The sequence below is a fragment of the Electrophorus electricus genome, chromosome 3 (genome assembly GCF_041902795.1).
Source record: "Electrophorus electricus isolate QZ-2024a chromosome 3, ASM4190279v1, whole genome shotgun sequence".
Lineage (NCBI taxonomy): Eukaryota > Metazoa > Chordata > Actinopteri > Gymnotiformes > Gymnotidae > Electrophorus > Electrophorus electricus.
Window position 1 is genome coordinate 3488708 of NC_137499.1, and position 22986 is coordinate 3511693.

Below are 22986 nucleotides of genomic sequence, written 5' to 3' on the forward strand. Positions count from 1 at the left end.
AGCCGAAGAGATCGGGCAGACGGACACGGTGCGGGGACTGGGGGCCACTGCAGATGCACCACCTCTATTGGGCCACTGCCATCACAAGCGCCCTCCCACCCCAACCTTCTGGCCTGCTTACGCTTGTGGCTACAACCCACCCCCCAACCCCCCCACGCAAAACACAATAAAACGGCATGACACTTCAGAGAAGGCTAGAAGGAGGCGGAGGGCCGAGAGATCATTTACATGCTGTGCTGGACCTGTTGCCCATACATTATTCATCCCCTTTATTGATGGCGGGGGATTCTATTAAGCGCCTCCCCCCCAGCATAACAGCCCAGTGACACTGCTCCGCTGGACCCACTCAGCGACTCAGACCAAGGCCATTTTAGCAGAGGCCGTCTGCGGAACGCAATATTCCACAATCAAATCTATTTTTGCGCTTTGGTAGTGCTTAAATAAACTGGAACCGGAGGCCACGTTCACCTCAGCATTCAAACTAACAGGAGCACGGAACAAACGGGATTGTGCTTGCAACCGCCCCGGCCACCAGGGGGCGTGGCACCCAAAAGCTCAGAGCGACGCGCATGTAAAGAAACAGACGCAGACGCGTGCCATCTCCGTTTCAGTGTAAATGACAGAAATGACTGACCACTACTCACTTTAAACTCAGAAGCCTGTTCAGAAGAATGGAGACAAATACGAGCACAATCACATGGAAGCACTTCGCCCTGATCGCCTAACAGCGGGTCCGACAGGCCTGAGTCACCCTTCAGAAAGTCATTTCCACTGTCGTGCACACTCACGTCGACAACATGCCCCCCCCCAACCACAGCCCAGTGTCCTGCTGGGGTCGCCATCGTTATTCACAGTCATCAACTACTGATGAGATTTTTTTTTTTGCTAAATATTTCTATGAAGAACTTTCATTTAAGTGATTTCAGCCAGTTTGTTACTTTGAGAGGGGGGCATGACCTAGACGTTTAACTGATGCTGAACCCATTAGCAGCCAATCAAATGCTTAGATGCAGTGGACATTGTACACTAATGGTTCCAGTGGCACCTCTGCTCCTGGTTACAAAGGCGTGTAGGGGCTTTATATTCAGTCCTTCTTTTCTAATGTTTAAAATAACACTAAATGTTTAAAATTAAGCCAATAGAAATTATTGTCAGTGAGTGAATGGCCAGAATTCTACTGGTGCAGTGGTCACTCGGTCTCAATGAAAAGCTTGGTTCCCAAATTAAATATGTAGATTTCACCAAAACAATATTGCACTGTTTCAAAAAATCTAAAGAAATTAAAGTGTCTACAGTCCAAATTCCCTGTTTCAGTCCAGTCTAAGTAGTACACTGCTGAATGTTCGATCTGAAAGAGATTCATTTAATATCTATTTAAATACAAAAAACATGGCATGATCGGCTTTTTAATTACAGATTATTAGATTTTCTGAAAATATGATTGACTAACCAGTTCCCACAGCCCTAAACACGGGGCCACAAATGTTCTCCTAGCCACCCGAGTTCCAGCACCGTCTGCCAGTACGAGTTTGGGCTCAGAGCCCCGTCTCTGGGGAGGCCCCGGCGGCTCCAGCCTCACCCTCCACGGCCTGCGCCCCTCCTCTCAAACTCACGGGCGAGCAGGTGCGCGCACGGGGCGGGGTTACCTCCCAGGCCTCCTGTCCTAATTAGCGAAGGCAGCGGCGAGCGCGCCCGCCCTGGGGATGCTGACGATCTAGGCAGTGAATGCTGTAATTACTACAACAAAGCTAGCAGCCAGGTCATTACTTATCCCTTACATTGTCAGTCAGTGACGGAGTATGACGGGCAGAAATGGTGGAGACTCGTGCAGCGTATGGTGAGACGGTGAGGAAGGGAGAGAACGTGAGAGAGAGAGTGAGTGAGATGGAGAGAGAAAGCATGAGGGGAGAGTTGGATCATCAGCCAGTGGCTTAGGCGGTGTGACCCAGCAGGGCAACAGAGGCGCTGCACGTCTAATCTGTGAACAGCCTCGCACAGTTGCTGCGAAGAGTAAACTGTGTGTGTGTGTTGGAAACAATCACAGTCTGAGGGGCATTAACACCTCTCAGGGCAGGCGCCATACCTCTAATTATTTACTCTAACAGCTGGGACGGGCTACGGTTATGCAACAACTTAACACGCGCGCGCACACACACATACACGCACACACATACACGCACACACACACACACAAAGTTCAAACTGCCGCTACACTGGTGAGTACCCTGCTCATGTAGTACAAAGTGTCAGACACTGAGAAATCGAAGCCCTGTTCAAATAACGGCTTCCACTGGATACCTACCACTTAACGCTCACTCTGGCAACCCACGCAGATACCTACAGTGACGGTGTTCTGACTTACCCACCTTCCGTATCCAACACCCCCACCCTCCTCCACCCTCAGACTCCCACCCACCCCCGCTATCCGCAGTGGACTACCTCTCGTCGACGGGGTCGCCGTCGTGTGTCCAGCGCACATAGGCCGGGGGGTAGCCGCTCACCACGCACGGCAACAGGGCACCTTCGCCCACCGCTCTGGAGGTGGGCCCTGGCTGTTGGAGGAACTCCAGCTGTCGCCACGCCCACGTTTCTGGGAGGGAGAGAGGGAGAGATGGAGAGAGGGAGTGGTCAGTGTTCGTCGCCCTTCCGGTCAGCTTCCGTGTGGGAGCAGTGGTGTACCAAATGGACGGAGGTCCCATGAGATGCTGTGTGATGCATTCAGCTCGAAGGGGATGGAAACACTCCATTATCAGAGTTTCTGTTGCGGAAGCATACCCGCTTTACACCGCAACAGGGCTTAGCTCCCGCAACGTATACACACAGATAACGGCTTCTGGTGACGGCGCTTAAGGCCTGATTAATGTACCCTAAAATCTCCCCCAATTCTCAGAGGTGACCAGCCTCCATAAATAACTTCGCATCCTGAAGATCTGACACACAGGAATTCAGTCTTTTGGTTTAGGATTTTTTACGAGCTACACGACTCCTTTGATAACCCCATGCGGTGCTGTCTTCCTGCCAGAAACCAACTCTAATCTCCCTCTCTCTGGAAAGGCCATGTGAAGTCAGGCGAACGGGTGCTTTGTACCTTCACGGTTCAAATCACGGTGAACTTTAGGTTTCACAGCCAGCGTGAAAGAGCGTACCCTTTTAATTTTATGAGCTTTTAGGAAATCTTCTATAATATCTCTCCATCTTCCTGTCTCTCTCATTCCCGAGCCCCATCTTGCTCTTCCTCTTCCTCTCTCCTTTCACTCATTGCCACCCTGCATCTCTATGGCTAAACCGCTACAAGGGTGCTAAATCCCGTCAGCAGTTAAATGGCAATGTAGTAATAAACGTTAAACTGACTGCCAAGCAAAGCATAGTAATATGTACTGTATATACAGCACTGAATTCCTGTGTGGACAAGGGAACATAACATGGTCCGGTTTGAATTAGAAATCTACCACTGATGGAGTCAGAACACCTTAGAAATAACATGTATGCTGAGGCACCTTCAGAAAGAACCCAAGAGTTCATATTTAAAAGTTATTGCGAGGATCCCAGCCGTAGCTGCTGGAGTTGCATGTGATACTGAGAAGGTGCTACTTGCAAGCCCTAGCAGAACTTTGCTCAGTTCTGTTCTCGCCATTACCAGGCAGGACCTGAAGCTCCGCCTCCTCGCTGGTCTTTGTGGGTCCAGCATTCTCCAGCACGCAGCGGTACGTGCCAGCGTCGGCCTCCGTGGCGTTGCTGACAACCAGCGTGCCGCTGGGCAGCGTGTACACCCTCGGCCCTGCTTCCACGGGCTCCCGATCGCGCTCCCAGTGGACGAAGGAAACCAGGTCAGCGTTGACCTCGCAGCCCAGCACCTGGCTGTCCCCTGTGCGCACCACTGCCCCCTCAGGCTGCCCGGAAAAGCGCGGCGTCCCTGTGGGAGCAAAGGACCAACATGAGAGAGTGTTAAGATTCGTAAAGACACGGAGCAAAAAGAATCAAAGCACTGATCTCCAATAACGCAGCTTTACAAGCACAGATGCACGGCATTAATTAACAAGGAAACACAGAGACTGCTTATGATTCTCACCCACTTTCAAGTCGGAGTAATTATTTCCCATCCATGTTTAGAGATAATGAAATGATTCCCACTGGCAATCACAGCACTTTCAATTCAAGTTGGACAGATATGGAACATGCAGGGAATTCGTTCAACTAATGCCACGGTTTTTTTTTCCTCTCCTTCTTACACTGAGGACAAGCCAGCGCTGTCTGCTCGGACCCCCGTCCAAAAACAGGAAACGGGTCTGCTAGGCTGCTACGTCCAAGATTTCTGTGTCATTCTCTTTCTCATTTCTCAGTAGTGAAATGCAGTCTATACACATCACTGTTAACAGGTCCATATACTCAAACTCACCTACTTATCCTCTGCACCTCCAAAACACACACACAAACAGAGCCCCAAACTGCATAACATGAATGACAAAATCCACGACACAATGTTATATCTCTGCATGTTGACATGAATAAATGATGTTCTGTATAAACTGAATCCATGTATTGCTTGATTTACACACCTAGTGGCACTGTATGGGGTCAGACAATTTAGGGGTTAAGAAAGCAACCGTGTCTAAGTTGGGGTCCATCCCCCCTCCAGCTGTTACAGCCCCATGCGGGGCCCACTAAATGGAACATAGGTATGGAATTTCAAAGGAAGCCTTTAAAATAAATGTCTGAAAGGTGATAGCGCACAGGCTGGATTGAGTCACGCCTGGGGTCCTGCACGGAGGGAAGCGAGAACCCTCTACAACGAAACGAAACCCTCAGATTCCCTCTTCCTTGGCTCACAGCGAACCTCCTCTGTCGAACCGACGGCGCTCAATCGCCACCCGCGATGGCCATCCCATCAGGCCGTGCTGCAGGGCCGAGCCTGGCGCGCTTCCCGATCTACGGGCCGTAGAGGCGGGCAGAGGGAGAAGGAGCCAACCCCCCCCAAACCCAGGAGGAGCCACACCACTGGCTAGGTAGGCTAGGCTGCATATTCCAGCTTATTCCTCTTTGTCAGACTGGGAAGAATGCCAAAGGAAAACCTCATTCACTAAGAAACCAGAGACTGCCACTCTTAAGCGCTTTCCCAGTCTCTCACCTCTCGGCAGAGTAAGATCCTATCACCTGGTTCCCGGACTCTCAGAGAGCTGCGCATGTTTTATGGGTTTAATTCCCCACCGCAGGCCTCAGCGTGGACACGCACCCAGTCAGGCCCAGCCTTGCACTCAGCAGTGGTCCAAGCGCTTTTTAAACAACATCAGTTACCCAACGACGGCTCGCGCGCCCTCCACAACCGAGGCAAACGTACTTCACCCGCTGTCCGAGTGGTGGGGGGTTGGAGAGCAGAGGCGAAGAGAGAGAAACCAGCTTCCAGACATGGCTGTTGCTCCCCGAGGAGGAGAGCCAGCCTGGTTTAAGTGGGCTGCTGGAGTGATGGGCTTGATTTTCAGAGGCAGCAGGAGTACGGAGCCTGCTGCTAAGATCCCGCCGGCTCGCAGAGTTTCCTACCAGCCTGTCCAACACAAACATCTACACGGTGATTCATAACAGTAGCACGGATGCGACATGAGAACCAGGCCTGCAGTCTGCAAGAGGCTGGACCACACACACACACACACACACACACACACACACACACGGTCTGCACATTGGACGAAGGTTGAATGAAACTTCCACTAAACAATGCAGGACACCACACTCACACGTGCCTGTGCAACTGGACCGTGACGTCGACTGGAGAGCACATGCACACACACGGCCACACATACAAGCACTAAATAAATCCCCCCACCAACCCCCCCCCCCACACACACACACACACACACACACTCACACTCACACAGACTCCCGCTCAGCCTGCACACATCGACAGAGTGATCAGGGTTTATTGGCCGGCCACTTGAGTGATATCATCGCAGTGGACCTCATCTGAGGCAGCTCCCTGGCGCTGTGATCATACATGCCTCGTTTACCGTCGGCACTCGCGGACAGTGGCAATCTGCCTCAGCCAATACACGTTAGCGAAGGGAAAGGGCCAATCGATAGGCCGATCACGTGGCACGACTAGTCTACGTCTACGGCCAAAAGAACAGACCTTGGAAACTTAGGACCCCTCAGAGCAACATAGGCAGATGTAGGCAGAGCTGCTCCCTCCTCTATGGAGGATCCGAGCAGGTATTATGTCTCTGCTGCTGCGCTGAGTAAAAGCACACTGGCCATGCTCGGCCCTTCACAGGACCCTGTGGACACCCCTTTATTGGTCTTTAGAGGATGTAGCCAGCTCTTAAAACCCTTCTGGAGGTTCAGAGGCGGGTGACTAGCCCCCCTCAACAGCCCCTCCCACACTTTCCTTTTGGAGGTGGGCTTCTCAGGCCCAAGACCCTGCGAACGGAGCTCCGATTTACAGGAGCCCTTAAACTTCGGTATGAGGAGATAAACCTGCCAGCGGGAAGATGTGTGGCGAAAACAAGCAGAGGCTCTGCGGCACAGCGAGCTGCTCCTCAAACACAGAGGGGAGGAGGCCGGAGCTCACAGCATCAGGACCAGGGCTCCGGAGTCACGCAGGGGGAAACAAATCCACCTCTTTCTTTCTTCTGCGCTATACAGAGGAGATAAAAGATGCCCCCTGCTTCTCCCTTTCATGTAATATTCATGACGAGGTTGGCACAATCTTAACATGGCTGCAGTTCAAATTGGAGAGGGTCCTGGTCCTCGGCCCCTCATCTCATTGCTCTATAAATACCACTGTTAAGAATAATTGATGCAGGTGTGACGCGACCCAGTTCAGGGTAAAGTCAGCGTGGGAGCTGCCTTCGCCTTCCCTGGCCGCGGCACGTGTCGGGACTCTGGCTGGTGTCAGTGCTAGATGGCGCCATGCTCCGCTGCGAGCCTGAAACGAGGGGGCAAGGGAGACCGCGAGAGGGGGGTTTAACCATGAGCAGGGGGCGATGCTACTAACAGCGTAGCGACCGCTAGATCGCGATCGTCTTTTCTGATGCCGTTAGCGGGTAACTGCCATCACCACGGGACAGGACTAAAGACAACACGCGGCTTCAAGACAAGAGGCGTGTGCATATGGCCACGGAGGGCAATGAGACACAGTCACCTACGCACGGCACGTGGAAATACATTAACTCAGCAGAACAGAAGGCACTGAGAGTGACCTGAAGTCTGAAACACGGTAAAGGTGAACGTATAATGTCACAGGGTTACAAGTTGGGTTTTTTTGCTGTTTACTGGGAACAAAAAACTAAAAGAAAAAAATCTGTAAGAACCGTGCTAATCTCAGTGTTCCTGTCCTAAGAAAACATAAATCGGGAAAAAAAACACTTTCCCTTCCCCTGAACAAGTCGAGCATCTAAACGAACTTTGTGATGACTGGTGAAAACAGCATAAAGCACAGTCCCTTTTACATTTTTCCCTGGCCAAGAATCTCGTCATCCACCACGGAGTATCCAAAAAATCTAAAACCCCCCCTTAAAACAGCACGGTTGCAACAGATACAACTCTGGAGGCCATTCCCTCGCCGACCGACGCGCGACGTAGATGCTTTATGAGGGGGTGGGCCGTTTCCACGGAAATGGAACCTTCTTTGTCCTTCTTTCTTTCTCCCTCATCAAGCCGTGCTGCCACACGTCTCGAGGGACCAATGACGGCCGCGTACCCGTGGGTTTATTAAAAGCGAAATGATAACGGGGAACAAGGCGTAAACAAACACGGCCTTCCCCGGTGGCTGTCTCTACAGAGCGCTGATGAATCCGGGACTCCCTCTCACCAGCTTGGCGTCGCTGGGCTGCTTTTTTCGCTGCACGCGCCAGGATTTTTGCATCCTTTTCACAAACTGACAAACATTGCGAGGAGGATAAACTTGCCGTGCCGCTCCGCCGACCACCACGGACCGCGGGGAACGGGGCTTTTGTTGTTTTGATGAAACGTTGAGTGAGGGGTACAACGGCCGCGTCTCCACTGGGCTCAGCCTGCCCGGCCGGCTGCGAGATCCGTAGCTCACAGAATTACGCCGCTTTAATGGGGTGGTCTCGCCCCTCGCGCTCCATTCTGGGCGGCCCCTCCCCTTCATCCCGCAACACGCATTTCTGTTCCTATTTCACAAACAACAGATTTACAAGACAGGCCCCCGAGGAACGTACACCACGCACGCAAACGCGTGTCACGGTCCGTGTGCCTTCTTAACGCGCAGTGGCATCAGGTGTGCACGCTTCCAGCGCGGACACGCTGCAGGGTAAAACCTTACGGAAGTTCCTCTACTTCATCTATGTACATGTGCAACGTTTAGAATTATAAAAGGAAGGAGTCAGCAGTTTGGGAAGCAGATTCTGAGCGAGTGGGAAGGGTGCTGAGCCAGTAGATGAGCAGCGCAACGCGAGCAGGCCGAGACGCTTGCGGCAAACGCGAGAAGCTCGCAGGAGCAGGCGGGCGCCACTGTTCCCACACGCAGCACATGGGGGGGGGGGGGGTTGGTTACCGGGGCAACCGTGCAAACGTGATATTCTTGGGAAGACTGTCTTGGGGTCAAGTGCGCAGCAGACATGTAAAATCAACATCGGCTCTGGGAATGACGTAACAGGGGGAATGATGAAAACACAGCGGAGGACTCATGCCTCAAATCCAAGGAGTGCACGCACAAGACGCGGCACCACCCAATGGAAAGAGGAACCTTTCCAAGTAGCATGCACCCCACTACACATCTGAACAATGCTCAGGTGGGGAGTGGTAGGGGGTGGGGCTTGGTGAGAGGGTGGGGCTTGGTTTGATCCCCATATTTGCATACATATGAGTGGATGAAAATCATTTTCTGTGTCCTCAGTATATGAGATCAAAACAACTGCTGTGCATAAAAAAAAAAATTGAATTGTAGCCCTTTGAGGTGTTTCATTGCCGTCATGTCTGCATGTATAAACATGCCTTAGCGTGTGTGTTTTTGTGCGGCCATTTGCACACACGCATGCACGTCTGCCTCATGCGGGCCTTTTCATTACAGCTAATTGAGTTGCAGCTTCAGCAGTACTGACTGCATTAAGTGTTAAAAGCATTATTTTATCCCAGGGAACTTGGATCATTCTTTGCCCATTTGCGTTGACCTTCAGCAGAGGTCGTTGCCAGGGGAGACCGTCGAGCCGCAGGGGAGCTGCGTCCCGTTAGCCAGCCCAGACTAACATGCTGTCAGGGACGTGGGTTCCCCCTGGCCCCCCAGTCACCCCAGGCTGGGAGTCCGGCACCTCGGCTCTGTTCAGCTGAGCGTGTTCTGCGGACCGGCACGGGCAAGCTGTGAAAGAGTCTGCCAGTCAAGGCCCTGGAGATCACCTGTCCATGCCTTCCACACACACAGTGTCTCGTCACCTGCAGCCTGTGGCCAGCCCACTAGCACACCTGATAAAGGCCTGCTGACAACAGACATGGAGACAGACAAAGGAAACTCAGCCTTTTGCTCGCTAGAGTCTGCAATCTCTTTCGCCGTTTCGCTGGTGCGCTCAGTGCCTGTTGGCAAGGCTCCTCTACGCGTATCCGGGTCTGTCGTGTTTGTGCCGGGGTAGGATGCTTCTGACCTGTACCACAAGCCAGAGAGGCATATTTACACAGAAGATAAAGGCAGGGCTTGGATGATGAGTAGCATGGGCCTGTGGCAAAGCTCAAAGTTAAAAGTCATCACAAGCTATACGGGATGCACACAACGCAACTTGAATCACTCATTATATACACAAATTATATGTGCCTTAAATCTACACACACACACACACACACACACACACACACACACACACACACACACACACACACACACACACACACACACACACACGTGTGTGTATTTTGGCCAGCTGGCAATAGCCCCACATGTGTGTCACTGTGGTCGCCTTGTTCACATCTGGAGGTGAGTGAATGCGATGTGTAACCTACGCAGGAGGGGGTCTTGTGCAGCTCTAAATGGCGCCTGGTGTACAAACGCTACATCTGCTCTGTGTTTGGACTAACATGGTGACGCAGGAATGTAGGAAGGAGTTCTCGAGGTCACCGACAGCCTGGTCAAGAGCCGACGAAAGGCCAGGAGACGCAGATATGGGGGGGGAAGCGCGCTGGACGAAAAGCAGGAGACGTCCCTCCGCGCTCCCATCCCACTCGGAGCAACAAGAGCCTGGGATGACTTCCTGTCGCGACTTTCTACCCCAACCCCCAACATCCCTCGTCGCTCCAAACGGCATATTTTTCTCTCCTCTAATCAGAGACATTCTGCCGAAACGGGTGACGAGGTCGGCCCACTCACGGCTTGGTCAGCAGAGAGAAACGCAAGGCCAAGGGAGAGGTTAAAGGTCAGCGGCCTCCCGAACCAGGAGGCTGCTTGAGACGCGCGTGGCTCCGCCCAGGAGGAGGGACATAGGAGCCAGACACGACAGGCTGGACGGGCCAGCAGCAGCTCACCAGCCAGAGCCTCCCTTTCACTTCCAGGGAGAATAATAAGGGCGTTTTATATGAGACACCTGCAAGAGACCAAGTGTGAAACAAGTGTGAAAGCCGAACCCCGCACGAGAGCCCCCCCCCCCCCCCCACCCGCCAGGGCAGAGCCCATTTTACATGCTATACTGTCAGCCAGGCAATGTGTCTGCAATCTACAATTAGGGATCCACAAACTTAACCTCAGTTTTTATATACTCATCTAATGCAACCTGAGTTTCAATGTTTAGCTTTCTGACCCAGTTTTAACCATCATGGATTGCTAGTTCTTTTCAGCAACACATTCCCATAGTGAGCGGCTAAACATGTTTCAGTACAAATTTCTCATATGTGCACGTGCCAGCTGGACAATGTTAGGTAGAGACCCCACTTAGCTTAGTTGGTAAGCTAAGTTGTTAGCTTAATGATTTTTATATAAAGGTCCTGGCAAAATCCCAAGTGTCTGCACTAGTATGCTGGCATTAGCACGGATATGCACAGTGATGCTCAGAGTGATTCTTCAGTACGGAGTCTGAAACATGACTCGCCTGTCGTTCCATACCCCCCCCCCCACCCCATGGGGAGGTGTGAAACGCTACAGAACCCACACAGCTGGCTCCAAGGTCTCCTGAGGAGCACGGAGAAGATCCAGGATGAAAATAAACCATAAAGGAGAGCCGGGGTGTTCTCACACCACTGCAGAAACCTGCTTCTGGGCACGCGGCAGTCAAGCCAGCAACCACACTCCCTGACACATTCTTCATGTGGCTCATCGACATCCGATCCCGGACCAGTTCCCCTTCTGAGCACTGACACTTTGGCAGGAAGCTGCTGAGGCCAGCTTGGCATGGAGGCGCACCTCTGGAATGGCCAGGGCCCCTGATGCAGAGAGTTCAGGCCGGCGCCGCAAAGCGAGGACCTGGCTTCAGCCTGACTGGGCCAGCAGGCCCCGGAGTGCTGCCTCGGACACCCTCTACTCCCCTTCATGTCGGGCCTTCTGTTCGGAGCAGGCCAGGGCAGATCTGTAATGGGATTTATGTCATATGGAGGGAGAAATCGGCCGTCTGGTTCGTTCTGGCCAGCCAACCCTTCCCCGCTGCTCCGCAGAGAAAGGCAAGAATCCGTAGCATGGCAACAGAGGCCGCCTCCCCCCGCGGTTTTTTTTTTTGTTGTTGGTTTTGATTGACGCCGGGGCCGGGGCCCAGATTAAGGCTTTCTACATGAGAAAGGCACCGACGCAAACAGAAATGAGCCTCCCTGCTAATGGCTAACAAACAGAATCAACAGCCGCGGGTTCAAATTGCGTTGCCTCGGCCGACGGCAGAGACAAATCAATAATGCCCGAGTGAAAGCTTGGGAAGATGGGGAAAAAAACAACAAAAAAAACACTAGCATGGGCCAGATACTGTAATAATGAGGGGTTTGAAAAGCAAACTCATTCAAATGGAGAGGGGGAGGAGGAGGAGGAGGAGGAAGAGAGAGAGAGAGAGAGAGAGAGTGGCGCAGGGTGGCAAGCTGGGAAGCTGCTGTGTACTGCCAGGCTGGCCTCCGCGGCCGAGGCCCTGGCCCGGCCCCCTGCCTCCGGCCCCTTTTGTGCGAGACGAGAGCTCAGCTGGGGCCAACAGCTCTTAAAATCCTGCCATTGAGATGCTGCCACCCCCAACAGAAAAATAAATAAATAAATAAATAAATAAATAAAGCGCTTAAAGTTTGGAACTTGTTGAAGGCAAGTTCAAATGAAACCCTAACTCTTTCCTGTGCCCTTCGAAAGACAAAACTAAAGAGGTTTCCCCTCTGAAGTGGGCCTCGTACTACACCTCTCGCCTTCCGCTCGATACGCCACGCGATACGTCTTTCTTTAGCCTGTACTTTCACACGTCATGGCTGTCACCGGACCCGATCTGCACACATCCCGCATTTCGAGCGATTCCACAGCTGACCCTGCTCCAGGAGACATGCGCGCACTCCAGTGCGACCTTTTCTGCCCGTGACAACCAGCATGAGAAGGCTGTCCAAGCCGAGACATTGATGGAAACCCAGGATGATGCTTAATGATCATTTAGCTCCAACCACAGCTCAGGGAAACAAGAACACACAGACTAACTTGTTTCACATTGGTCTAACTGCCACAATATGGCCATTAACATGCAGAGAACTCATTATAAACCTAGAAAGAACTTTAGACCAAATACGGTTGGGTTGGGTTACAACCTCCCTACGCCCCGGGGACAGCAGTATTCACACTAACGGTGTCATGCTGCAGTAATTCAGTTAGCCTGGTCTGCCATAATCTTAAAATCTGCAATTCTGCAAGTCTGCAATTGCCGTTCAATATTCTTGGCACAAAGCCAACCCCCTCTGAGTATCAAATCGGAAAGAGGCTGACGAGCGCCGTCAGTCAACCGGAGGGCAGCGGTGCCCCCGCTCGTCTCAATCAGAGCTCGCAGAGCCTGTCAGATCTCCCCTGCGGTGGCGGGGAGGGTAAGTTTGCCAAACGAAAGCCCAGCACCGTGACGACCACCTCCTGCAGGGGGGAAACGGGAAGGAGGTCCCGCTCCTGCGGCGACCCTCCCGCTCCGAGGAGAGAGGGAGAAGACCAGGAGCGCCTCAGGCTGCCAAGCAAACAGAACGCCCGCGGCACCATCCGGTGTCCTTCGTCGCACTGTTTACTGAGGCACGTCGTTATCAGTCCGTGGAGCCCCGGAACAAAAGGTCTTAAAAGGGCTTTATTGTGGAAGTGATGACCGCATTCCCGAGGCAGACAGGAGCCAGGAAGGCGGTTATGGGATGCGGGATCTGGCTTGAGAGCGGCTGCATCCGCACAGCTGAGGACAGACGTAGAGTTCAGCGGAGCTCTGAGCTCTGCTCAGCTGGCGGGATCTCCGGCAGGAAAATGACAAAAAAAGAAGAGAAATGCAGACATTAGTTAATCCAGCGTCATGGATAACACATGGGAATGAGGAGTGAGAACCAGTGCTCCTGGGTCTTTCTGTTCCTCCTTGAGAGCTTGCAGAGCCTTGGTATAAATCTTCCACATGGTGCCCATCACATGGTTTGAAGCATGAGATCCTTATAAAAATGTTTTCTTACAAAATTCCAACTTGAGGCCCACACAAAAGAAAAAAATCTTTTCACAAAAGTGATTTCTGCGTATAACCATTGTGTCTCAGATTAATTACATAATAACTAAAGTTATTTACATTTATAGTTAATAAAGTTATGTCTACTTTATATTTGTGCCCATAGCTCCATCTTGCCTCTGCCTTGTAATCATGAAATCAGGCTCCGTGTCCCCAACTGTGGTAATTACTGTACCACCAGTCTAATCCAGCTAAGGGCGCTGCAAAACGTTTTCAGGATAAATTGTTTAAACTGTGATTTATATTGTGCTGTCTACCGCACTCCCCAGTTGGTCTTTGCTCAGCAGTGTGAAAATCATCAAAGTAGACATCTTGTGTAAACTGGTATGGCAGCAATCGCTGGCAGTTTTCCAACCGAACATCCTGTTCTTAGACCAGGAGTACCCGTGGAACTCAATGTCTGTTCCCACCACTGTTTCCACCAGAAAAAACCAGGGTCGCTAAAGGGCTGAATTTGGAAACATAATGTCCTGTACAAAAGTACAGCGTGATACTTTTACAGATTGATGCCTGTAAATGCACATTAAAGCCCTATGTGGATTCTGTAGAATCTGCCCTCTCGGAGGCCAGCCCTGGGGCAGGTCATGCAAAACCTGCCCTTCTGGGGTCCGGCCCTGGGGCAATGACAGTCAGATGCTGGCTGCGCAACACATGAGGCCCGTAAACACAAACCTGACATCAATCAATCTCCATCGTAGCAGAGTGGGCGATGCGACGCGGACGCAAGCGGGTGAAACCCTGCTTCCCTCTGGCTCCCGTCGACTCCGGACACCCTTGCAAGCTCGCATATGCGGACCAGGCCGGGCCGGAACGGACCGGACCGGACCCAACCAGCTCTGCGCAAAAACTAAAAGCCGCAAGAGCCGAGGGTGGAGAAGGTTCAAAGCAAGCCTCACGCTCACTGGTGAGGTCACTGGAATCCTTCAGCCATAACTCACTGTGGAACAAGGACGCTTTGTGCCGTCCCCTCCACCCCACCCCCTTGAAGGCCGACTCCTGACCACCCCGCACGAATGAGGGGAAACGCCAGCCAGTCTCTTCTCTAGCAGCTCACAGAGCACAGTAAGCACTGCCTTCACCAGAACCAATCAGGATGTTAATAAACACACATACAGAGCACGCTATATTTACCCATCCTCTGCAAACACACGTTTTTTTCCCGCCAGACTAAGGGACAGTAGGGTCTTTTCTCAGCATGCATCAGGTTCTCCATGTGAATAATCCATCATGAGCCTCTAATCTGTCATCAATCCTCTAATCAAGTGAGAACATGAGGCCCGTCAGAGCAGAACCGCACATCCAGCAATTGCAGGCAGCCGTTCAACACGACAGCCAGACACGGGCATGAACAGCAGCTAAAATGCATCATTGAGATGCCAAGCCTGGGCTCATCTCAACCGGCAATCCCCACAGCGTTCTAACTCCAGCGCCTCGCTGCACTAGAACAATCACCGAGCCTCTCTTAAAACAACTGGCCGTCTGAGCAGAGGTCCGAGCGGAGGTCACAGAGAGCCCGGCTGCGGGAGTAGGGGTGGGCGGTCAGGCCTGCTGCAGACCGGGGGCGGAGAGCCCGCCATGTGCTCGGCTCCATGTGAAGACATGGCCTCGGTTGACACGGAGCACCTTCACTGAACAAACAAGGAGTTGTTTAACCACCATTACGGCCCCCCGGTTTGTCTGGAGAGGGGGCGAGGCGGTAGCCTTAAAAGCACATTCCTGGAAAAGCCCTTGTGACCTTTGCGTGACAGGGTGAGGAAAGAAAGCGAACAGCTTTTAAACTGTGAAATATATAATCGCATCCATGGCTTATTTTATGTGTGAAGACCACAAATGGATTTCCTGCATGTTCCAGTGAACTGAAGACAAAAAGTGGTTTCCAAAGAAATAGGTTTGTCATCTGTGGAGCAGAGCATGAAGCAAAAGGGGGAGGTGGGGTGGGTGGGTGGGAACAGAGGTCTACCTATAAGGCAAGAGATGTCGGAGACAGACGATCACAAAAGATGGCTCAAACCAACATCATCGAGTGGCTGGGGACACTGGGAGGAGCAGGTGCAACAGGGAGCCAATCAGAGAAGAGCATGCAAATGAGCTCTCATCTCAGGTGCTCTCCTTGGTGGCGCAACAGCTAGGCCCGCCTCCAGTCTTCCCAAGGGGCCAGCTCGAAAGATCAGCACTGAGAGGGGTTCCCATGGCTAGGTGGGGGACGTGGAGCCAGTGAATTCCCATTCCCTGCATCTTACTCTCGGTCCCGGCATCTCGCACGGATGCCCCCGGAATACAAACGACCGCGTTCCGACACCCCCCCACCCCCCGACAGAAGGGATGCAAGTGCTAGGGACAGTCTCCACAGTGCACACATGCTCAAAGGGGGGATGGGACCTCCACCAAACACACTGGAGTCTCCACAGGAGGAGTTGAGGGGGAGGACTTGGAAGCAGTTCAGCTTACAGAAGTGAGGACATGTTTCCCACCCCCCCCCCCCCTTGCAATCCATCACCAGTACCACAACTCCATTTGCTGAGCTGCTATGCCGGCTTACTGCCTTTTACATCCTACGGGTCACAGCGGTGCCGGCGCAGTGGAAACAGAACGATCCACGCCAGAGAGACGAAGCAATTAACCTTTTCCTTGCACACATGCAGGCCACCGTAGATTGATCACAGCCTCAAATAGAGTCTTCAGGGGAGGGGAGCAGGGGTGTACTGCTCACCTGAAAACAGATCATCCCACTTCATCCTGTCAGTATTACTAAAAGGATCCACCCTTTGTGCAACGCGTTGCATTAAAAATGCACAAGGCATGACCAAGATGGTGGAGTACTTGATGAATAAACAGCACATCAGAATGTGTGATGACAAGCAGTGAAATTACACTGCATTGCAACAGTTCTCCTGAGCAGGGTTACACACGCCTCATGACTCTTGACCTCGCACGCAGACACGCACGCATGCGCGCCGTCTGCCTTGGATTCTCAGCTGAGAATGACGATAACGATGCAGTGGCAGGCTGGACCCACCAACCCCCCCCCCCCACAGGTCATCTCCTTTCCCTCAGCGGCGATGAGAGGGGTCAGTCCAGCGGAGCACAGTGACGACATGCGTGAACCGCATGCTAAACGGTTACGGGCTGTGCTGGGGAAAAGGCCGGTCTGAAAGCCGGCCAGCCATCCCCACTCGGTCTGGAGGAAGAACGAGACAGAGTTGGTCACACTCCAGACACTGGCGAACGCCACTTCTAGGTTATCTCCGACGCGCACGAATGGGAGGTCGCCACACTGCTGGTGTTCCCCAAGCTCACCCCCCTCCCCATGCTCATCTGGAAGGGCTCCGGCGGGACGCGACTGCGTCGCTGCAGCTGCAAATTGAATTTCAGCACGAGACCAACTCAAACACCTAATAATCCCTGTTGCCCGCCTCCCAGAAACCAAAACAAGGTCACTTTCATCCTGCCTCGCCAGGCCCGATATCACCACGGCAGCGATGACAAACAAACCTGCTCCGACAACATTTACAATGGAGCTACATCAGAGGGGACGTCCAGGTCCACCTTGCTGGCCACCTCCTGCGGCGCGGCCGCTGCGCGCCGCAGGACAGAGGGGAGGGGAGCAGGGAAAATGGGCTGCTTTCTTTTCCAGCCTTTTAAATGCTAATGCAAACACATTGCTGTCATAGCGATGAGGCTGAAGGAGTGGGATGGAGTGTCCAGCCCACCACTTGATAACACCTTGCCCGCTCATCGATACGAATGGCACATAAAAGGCCACTGCCAATGCCAATCGATAATATTTTTCATTTATTTCACCTCTACGGACTGTGGTTTACGAACGCATGCTTTATAGGGCCCCACGCCTCACCCGCTACACTGAGCCTAGCCGTGCGGCTGGCGATGGTGCCCAGGCTGTCGATGGTGGCCACGCACTGGTAGACGCCCTCGTCGGGTTTGTTGTGCTTGGAGTGCATGACGGAGGTGATGAGCAGCGCGCCGTCGGGCAGCACCTGCCGGCGGTCGTCTGGCACCAGGCTCAGGCCGTCCTTCTTCCAGCGCACTCTGGCGGGGAGCACACTGTGGACGGAGCAGTTGAGTATCGCCGGCAGGCCGCGCACCGTCAGCGTGTCCGCCGGCTCCACGGCAAACCAGAAGGGGCTGAAAGGCTTTACAGCAGAGCCTGTAGAGGAAGACAGAGGACACATTAAGAACTCTAATACCCAGAATCCCTTAACAGCAGCAAAGATACTTGATCAGTCTGTCTTTTGTCTAAGCTATGTTGTTTTTACTGTTGCTTGTGGTTATAGTTAATGTATAACAGTAGAAAGATCATATTAGTGACTAAATATATCGACTAGAGTGATTAGGTTCAGGTGGTTTGAAGTGCAGTCAAGTCAGGCCATCGTCCAGGGACAGCAGAACAGTGGCACGCAACATCCCAGAATTCCTCCCCAGCCTCTTCCATATGCACAAGCAAGCCCATTGCGACAAAAATATAAATGCTGAAAAAAATCATTTAATGAAAAATGAACTTTGAAGTAATTTATTCATAAAAACCAACGTATGAGTGTAGCCAGTGGACATCAACAATTTTTTTGGGTTGTTTTTTTTTCTTGGGGGGTGGGGGGGGGCATCATTTATTGAAATTGGAAGTTAGTCACAGGACTAATGCACAGTCAAAGAAAATGCAATTACTCTGTTCTCATAAATTATTCAAAGCTTGACCCCAAGAGTCATCAAGAAATTGTTTAAATAAATAAGGAATTATCCGCACTACTGGGACAGGACAGAAATAATGAGCTTTTTAAAGTCTTTCTTATGAACGCCTGAAATAAGCCGAATGCTAAATCCAACTGTGGAGCAGCTTGGCCCGCCTCACCGAGTCAGTCCCAATGCTACCGAGAGCCTGAGCTCACAGTCGCCGCCTGAATATGAGCGACCCCAGCTAACAACACTGTCCCGGAGTCCTCGTAGTTCCCATCATGCCCTGCTCCACAGCCTGAGGCCATGCAACCAGCGAACCACGACTTTCAGCGGTGGTCGCTGGCATTAACGGGAAGATTCCCCTCCTACGCCTTCAAATTGGTCTGTAAATGGGCTGCGTGGGGTGTCTCACAGAGGCAGAGGTGGTAAGTGTGGTCTGGCATCTGCGAGCCGAGATACCGTAGGTGCTGTGGCGGAGCTCAGAGTTATCGCTGCTATCTGCCGATTTCCGCTCTTCCGATTACTTCTACAGCATCGCTGCCGAGAGTCGTATGGCGGCAGGTTTTGCCAGCCAGGCTGTTCTAGTACTAAAGAACGTAATCTCCCTATCTGGCAAATGGTAGTCCAAAAAACATTTTAAATAAAAAAAGGTTTGGTTGCAGAAGCAGGTCGGTTAGCCCAGCGTAAACACACCTGGATCAAATTAAGGCTGGCAAGATGGATGCTGTAGTGAGCAACAACAGTCAGTTGACATGGGAGGTTCATTAGCCAACCACCCCCCCCCCCCCACGGGTGTTTCAACATAAAAGGCATTGTATTGGAAAAAATGGTTTACGGACTACAACTGCAGAGGGCAAACGGGTTGCTGAGGGGGACTCGGCATGTTTCCTCCTTCCCTCCGACTCTATAAAACCAAAGTGATACGACAGGCCTGCAGATGAGACCGCGGACACCTCGCATGATTCGCACAGCCAGATGGCGCGTCCTGGCGGCTGGCGGCGAGAGGGAAATTCCACCCTCCTGCAGGCCAGGAGCGAAGCCATGCGGTTAATCATTAGCTTCTTTAGCGGCGGTGCGCCTCTTGGGTAAAGCCGGCAAGGCGTGGGGCTCGCAAAGCTCCCCGCTAGCCACCCGAAAAACGGAGGACCATCTGCCCGGGGTAGACGCAATGTCCCTCGGCCCCAGAGCACAACAGAAGCAGGAGACGCCAGTAGTTGCCTTGATCCACTTCCCCCCCACCGTGCTTCTCGGCAAGTCTGTTACCACCACAGGTGCCCAGCTGAACAGGAAGCCGTGCGCTTAAATCCACACAGGAGTCCAAACACAAGCAAGCAACATCTGACCAATTTTCTGTTAATTCTCAAACCCCAACCGATGGCGAAGGTCCAGTTTTGATACTTCGGTGTTTCTGCCTCGAGGCCGCGACAAATTTCCACAGGAGAATGCAAATATTTATTTATGGTACAAGACATGAGGCGTAAGTGCTTTCAGTCCATAAATGTTTCCAAGAAAAGGCAACGTTTAATAGCTCTGTAATCGTTAACATTTAATGGACTAAAGCCAAAAGGAAAATGCGGCAAATAATCTATAACTACCTAAAATTCAGATGCACAATTAAAAACTAGGAGTTAAGCAGAATTAGAATTTGTATTTAGCTGATATCCTCAATGCAGGCGCTAACCAGGAGGGCATGTTCATTCCCAGACTACAGCAATAAAAACCAGGCAAGAGCCAATGAACATGCCCTGATAATCAGGAGACGGACAGATGGGAAGGCCGAGAGTCCACAACCTGCACCTCCCCAGCTCAAGGGCGAGGTCAAAACATTCATGTACTGCTAAACACAAATCAAGCACCTCGATAACACCGGACTGGTCCAAACCTGACCGCTGAACAAAGCCTTTTCTGCATGGGCTGCAAGGAGAACTGCATTAAATTTATTATCATGGATAGTTTGTACCTCGTTAACGTTACGCCAGACACTTTTCACCTCCACCAGAGAAAATTTCATGCCCCTCGGTACTAAAAATTAGGTCACTACTGTATGACCAATATGCCAGAAAACTAGCAAACAATTCACAAAAAAAAGGGTAAGATATCATGAGCTCATTCTTTTGTTCAGTAAGCCTTAAACATTTGTATAAGGAGACTTGAAAAAACAACAATGCCCAAAGATGTTATTTACACGCAGATCAGCCATGGACTGCCAGGACGATCATTTCAGCTTGTTTCCCACAATAACCACACCAGTTTCTGCAGGAAAGATGAATGGGGTGCCTGTGTGTCAGAAAGCACATTAAGGGCAAAACTCATCTACCTTTCATTCCAACATGCCCCGGGAGCAACTTTAAAATGTGTGGGCAGTTGGGAGAAAATGAGGTTGTCTGGTTGATAAGCGTGTGCTGCTACCAAGTCTTAAAGAATGGCATTTTATTCCATGGCCAAAGTGCGTTACAGACGCGCAGCAGAAGGCGGGGCTCGTGGGTTCGCATGGCCAAGCAGACGATGGGGTGGGGTATTTGCACTGAGCTTCCTGAAGCATTTTTTTTTTTACCTACTGGGGTAGTTTTAGCAGATCACAGAGTCCCATATGAATACAACACTCCTCATTTGCTATGGTGGACGTTAGCACTGCCGATGGTTATGTGCCTTTACACAGTATGGGGGAAAGAGTATGTGATCTGAGGTTACAAATGCACTTGCGACCCGGGCCTCTCTGCCTCTCTCTCTGCCTCTCTCTCTGTGCGTGTGTGTGTGTGTGTGTGTGTGTGTGTGTGTGTGTGTGTGTGTGTGTGTTGATCTGGGAAAACCGAGAGGCACCGATTTTTTCTGTACCCATTCAGGATACAGAAGCAGGCAATGTGAGCTTACAGGCAAGGTGTCGCACCTCCCATGACTGTCAGAACAAATAAAGTACAACAATGTGCACGTGAAGCGTTGAGACCCACTACACGGCAGGCTCTAGGATTGGTACGCGCTGTAGCTAATTATCCTCCAACCTTGTTCTCGAAAACTGCTCCCCTAGACAAGCCTGCCCAAACGCCGCTCTGAGGCGCCTAGCAGCAACGTGTCTAGAAGAGACTTGAATGTGGAACTATGTAAATATAGCTATGTACTCGAGCACAAGGATGAGGAAGCTGAGATCGAGCTGAAAGTACCTACACACAACTAGTCTGTCAAACGAGGCCCCAGCAGTCGCGTCGACGCTTGCCCCAGCTCTCCGCGAGTCGTGCGCAAGCGCTCCTCAGACACAAAACCCTCCTGTTCACCATCTCTTCTCAGCAGGAAGCCACATGCCAGAGTGTGCTTGATGCCCCTGGCTGCAGCACAAAGAGTGGGCTGTGCTGATCAGGTCCGCAGCCATGACTCCCCACAGACCTCAGCCCGACCCAGCAGTAGCTAGGAACGGGTTTACTTTTTCTAGTAAATCCTGCGCCAGGAGGCCAGCCCTTAATGAAGCACCTGAGACTTCACCGCTGCGCGCTGAAACATCTGACTAATAATAGATTTACAGGATTAAACCCGCCGACGGAGGGCAAGTTCGACGCGAACAGCCCATTTTTTAGGCGTCAAGATTTTTATCACCTAAAATATCAATTCTGGTATCATTTCAATCGAAAGTCTGCACCTGTCTGTATCTCTTTGTACATGAATCTCCCTCTTTCTGCATGAGCAGAAAAAGCGCCCGGTGCCTTTATTTTTCGCTGAGCGGCAGAAGCAACTGGGCTGTTTGACCTTCAGTTGAACAAATACGCTGGAAGCAGAAACAGAGGGAGAAGCCTTTTCAACACTTTAGGCAATGAGAAAACAGACACATAATGAGGCTGTCGCCAGTAAAGACTTCATTTGGAAGATGCGAGGCTCAGTTTGCGATTCTCTTCCCGGCACTCTCTGTGGCCCCCGCCACGCCACCCACCGAGTGTGGGGGCCTCGTTAGGCAGACGGGAAACGCCACTGCCTTTCATGTCTGTCCACCTCCAGCCTGTCTGCTTCTCTCCACGCCCGTGTTCGCCTTCCGGAATCACCCATCTGTCACTGCCAAGCACGTTAAGGAACACAAGGCGATCTTCTCATGAGAGGGGAGGTTCTCGGCAACGTGAAGGACGCAAACTTCAAAGAGCAGTCGTCTGTTTTTGACATCGCACTGGAGGGATGGCACTGTAAACAGACCTAATGAAGCTGATGCTTGTAATCTGGATGCAACAAAGTAAAAATATTCCAATCAATGCCTCAAATTTACAGCCTAATAAAAGGAAGCTATACAGTATTACAGTATCCAGCACAAACATGGATACAGGAGCAGTTCTGGGGGATCTGGTTGAGGTGCCATGAAGGAAATGAGATCTAGATGTGAAAAACGTTCCATAGACTGACGATGAGTTCGCTCATAGGCTGTGCGTAACAGGAAGAACTTCCCGAGTTGGGCTCTATGGTGTGTTTAAAGACAGACCTCTTCTGAAGTCTGAAGGGGCCAGGTCACCAAGATAATGCAGGGGTGGGACCATTAACCATTTTTAAAGGTCACTGTCACAACTAATGAAAGGAGAGGAATGGAGCAGAAGATCTTTGTTATCTTTAGCACTTCTCTTTCTTCTGTGCTTCATGGGACTGCCCCGCTCATTCCAGCCACCAAGAACAACCCCCCCAATCTGGGTTCTCGTGCACAACAGTCACACCGATGGTC

At 51.7% G+C, this 22986-nt stretch overlaps 1 protein-coding gene across 10 annotated transcripts in view; it reads right to left on the reverse strand.

The window, feature by feature from the left end:
* The window catches only part of neo1a (neogenin 1a), an 82519-nt gene that overhangs the window by 31142 nt on the left and 28391 nt on the right, over nt 1-22986 (reverse strand). For 9 of the 10 annotated variants that reach the window (XM_081709832.1, XM_035523744.2, XM_035523739.2 and 6 more), the window contains exons 2-4: nt 17467-17778; nt 3638-3913; nt 2440-2590 (exon numbers count right to left, since the gene is read on the reverse strand). In XM_081709832.1, the coding sequence (XP_081565958.1) occupies nt 2440-2590; nt 3638-3913; nt 17467-17778 (739 nt within the window). Of the gene's footprint in view, nt 1-2439; nt 2591-3637; nt 3914-4069; nt 4116-17466; nt 17779-22986 lie in introns of those variants that run through there. The other variant, XM_081709833.1, reaches the window with a different exon arrangement.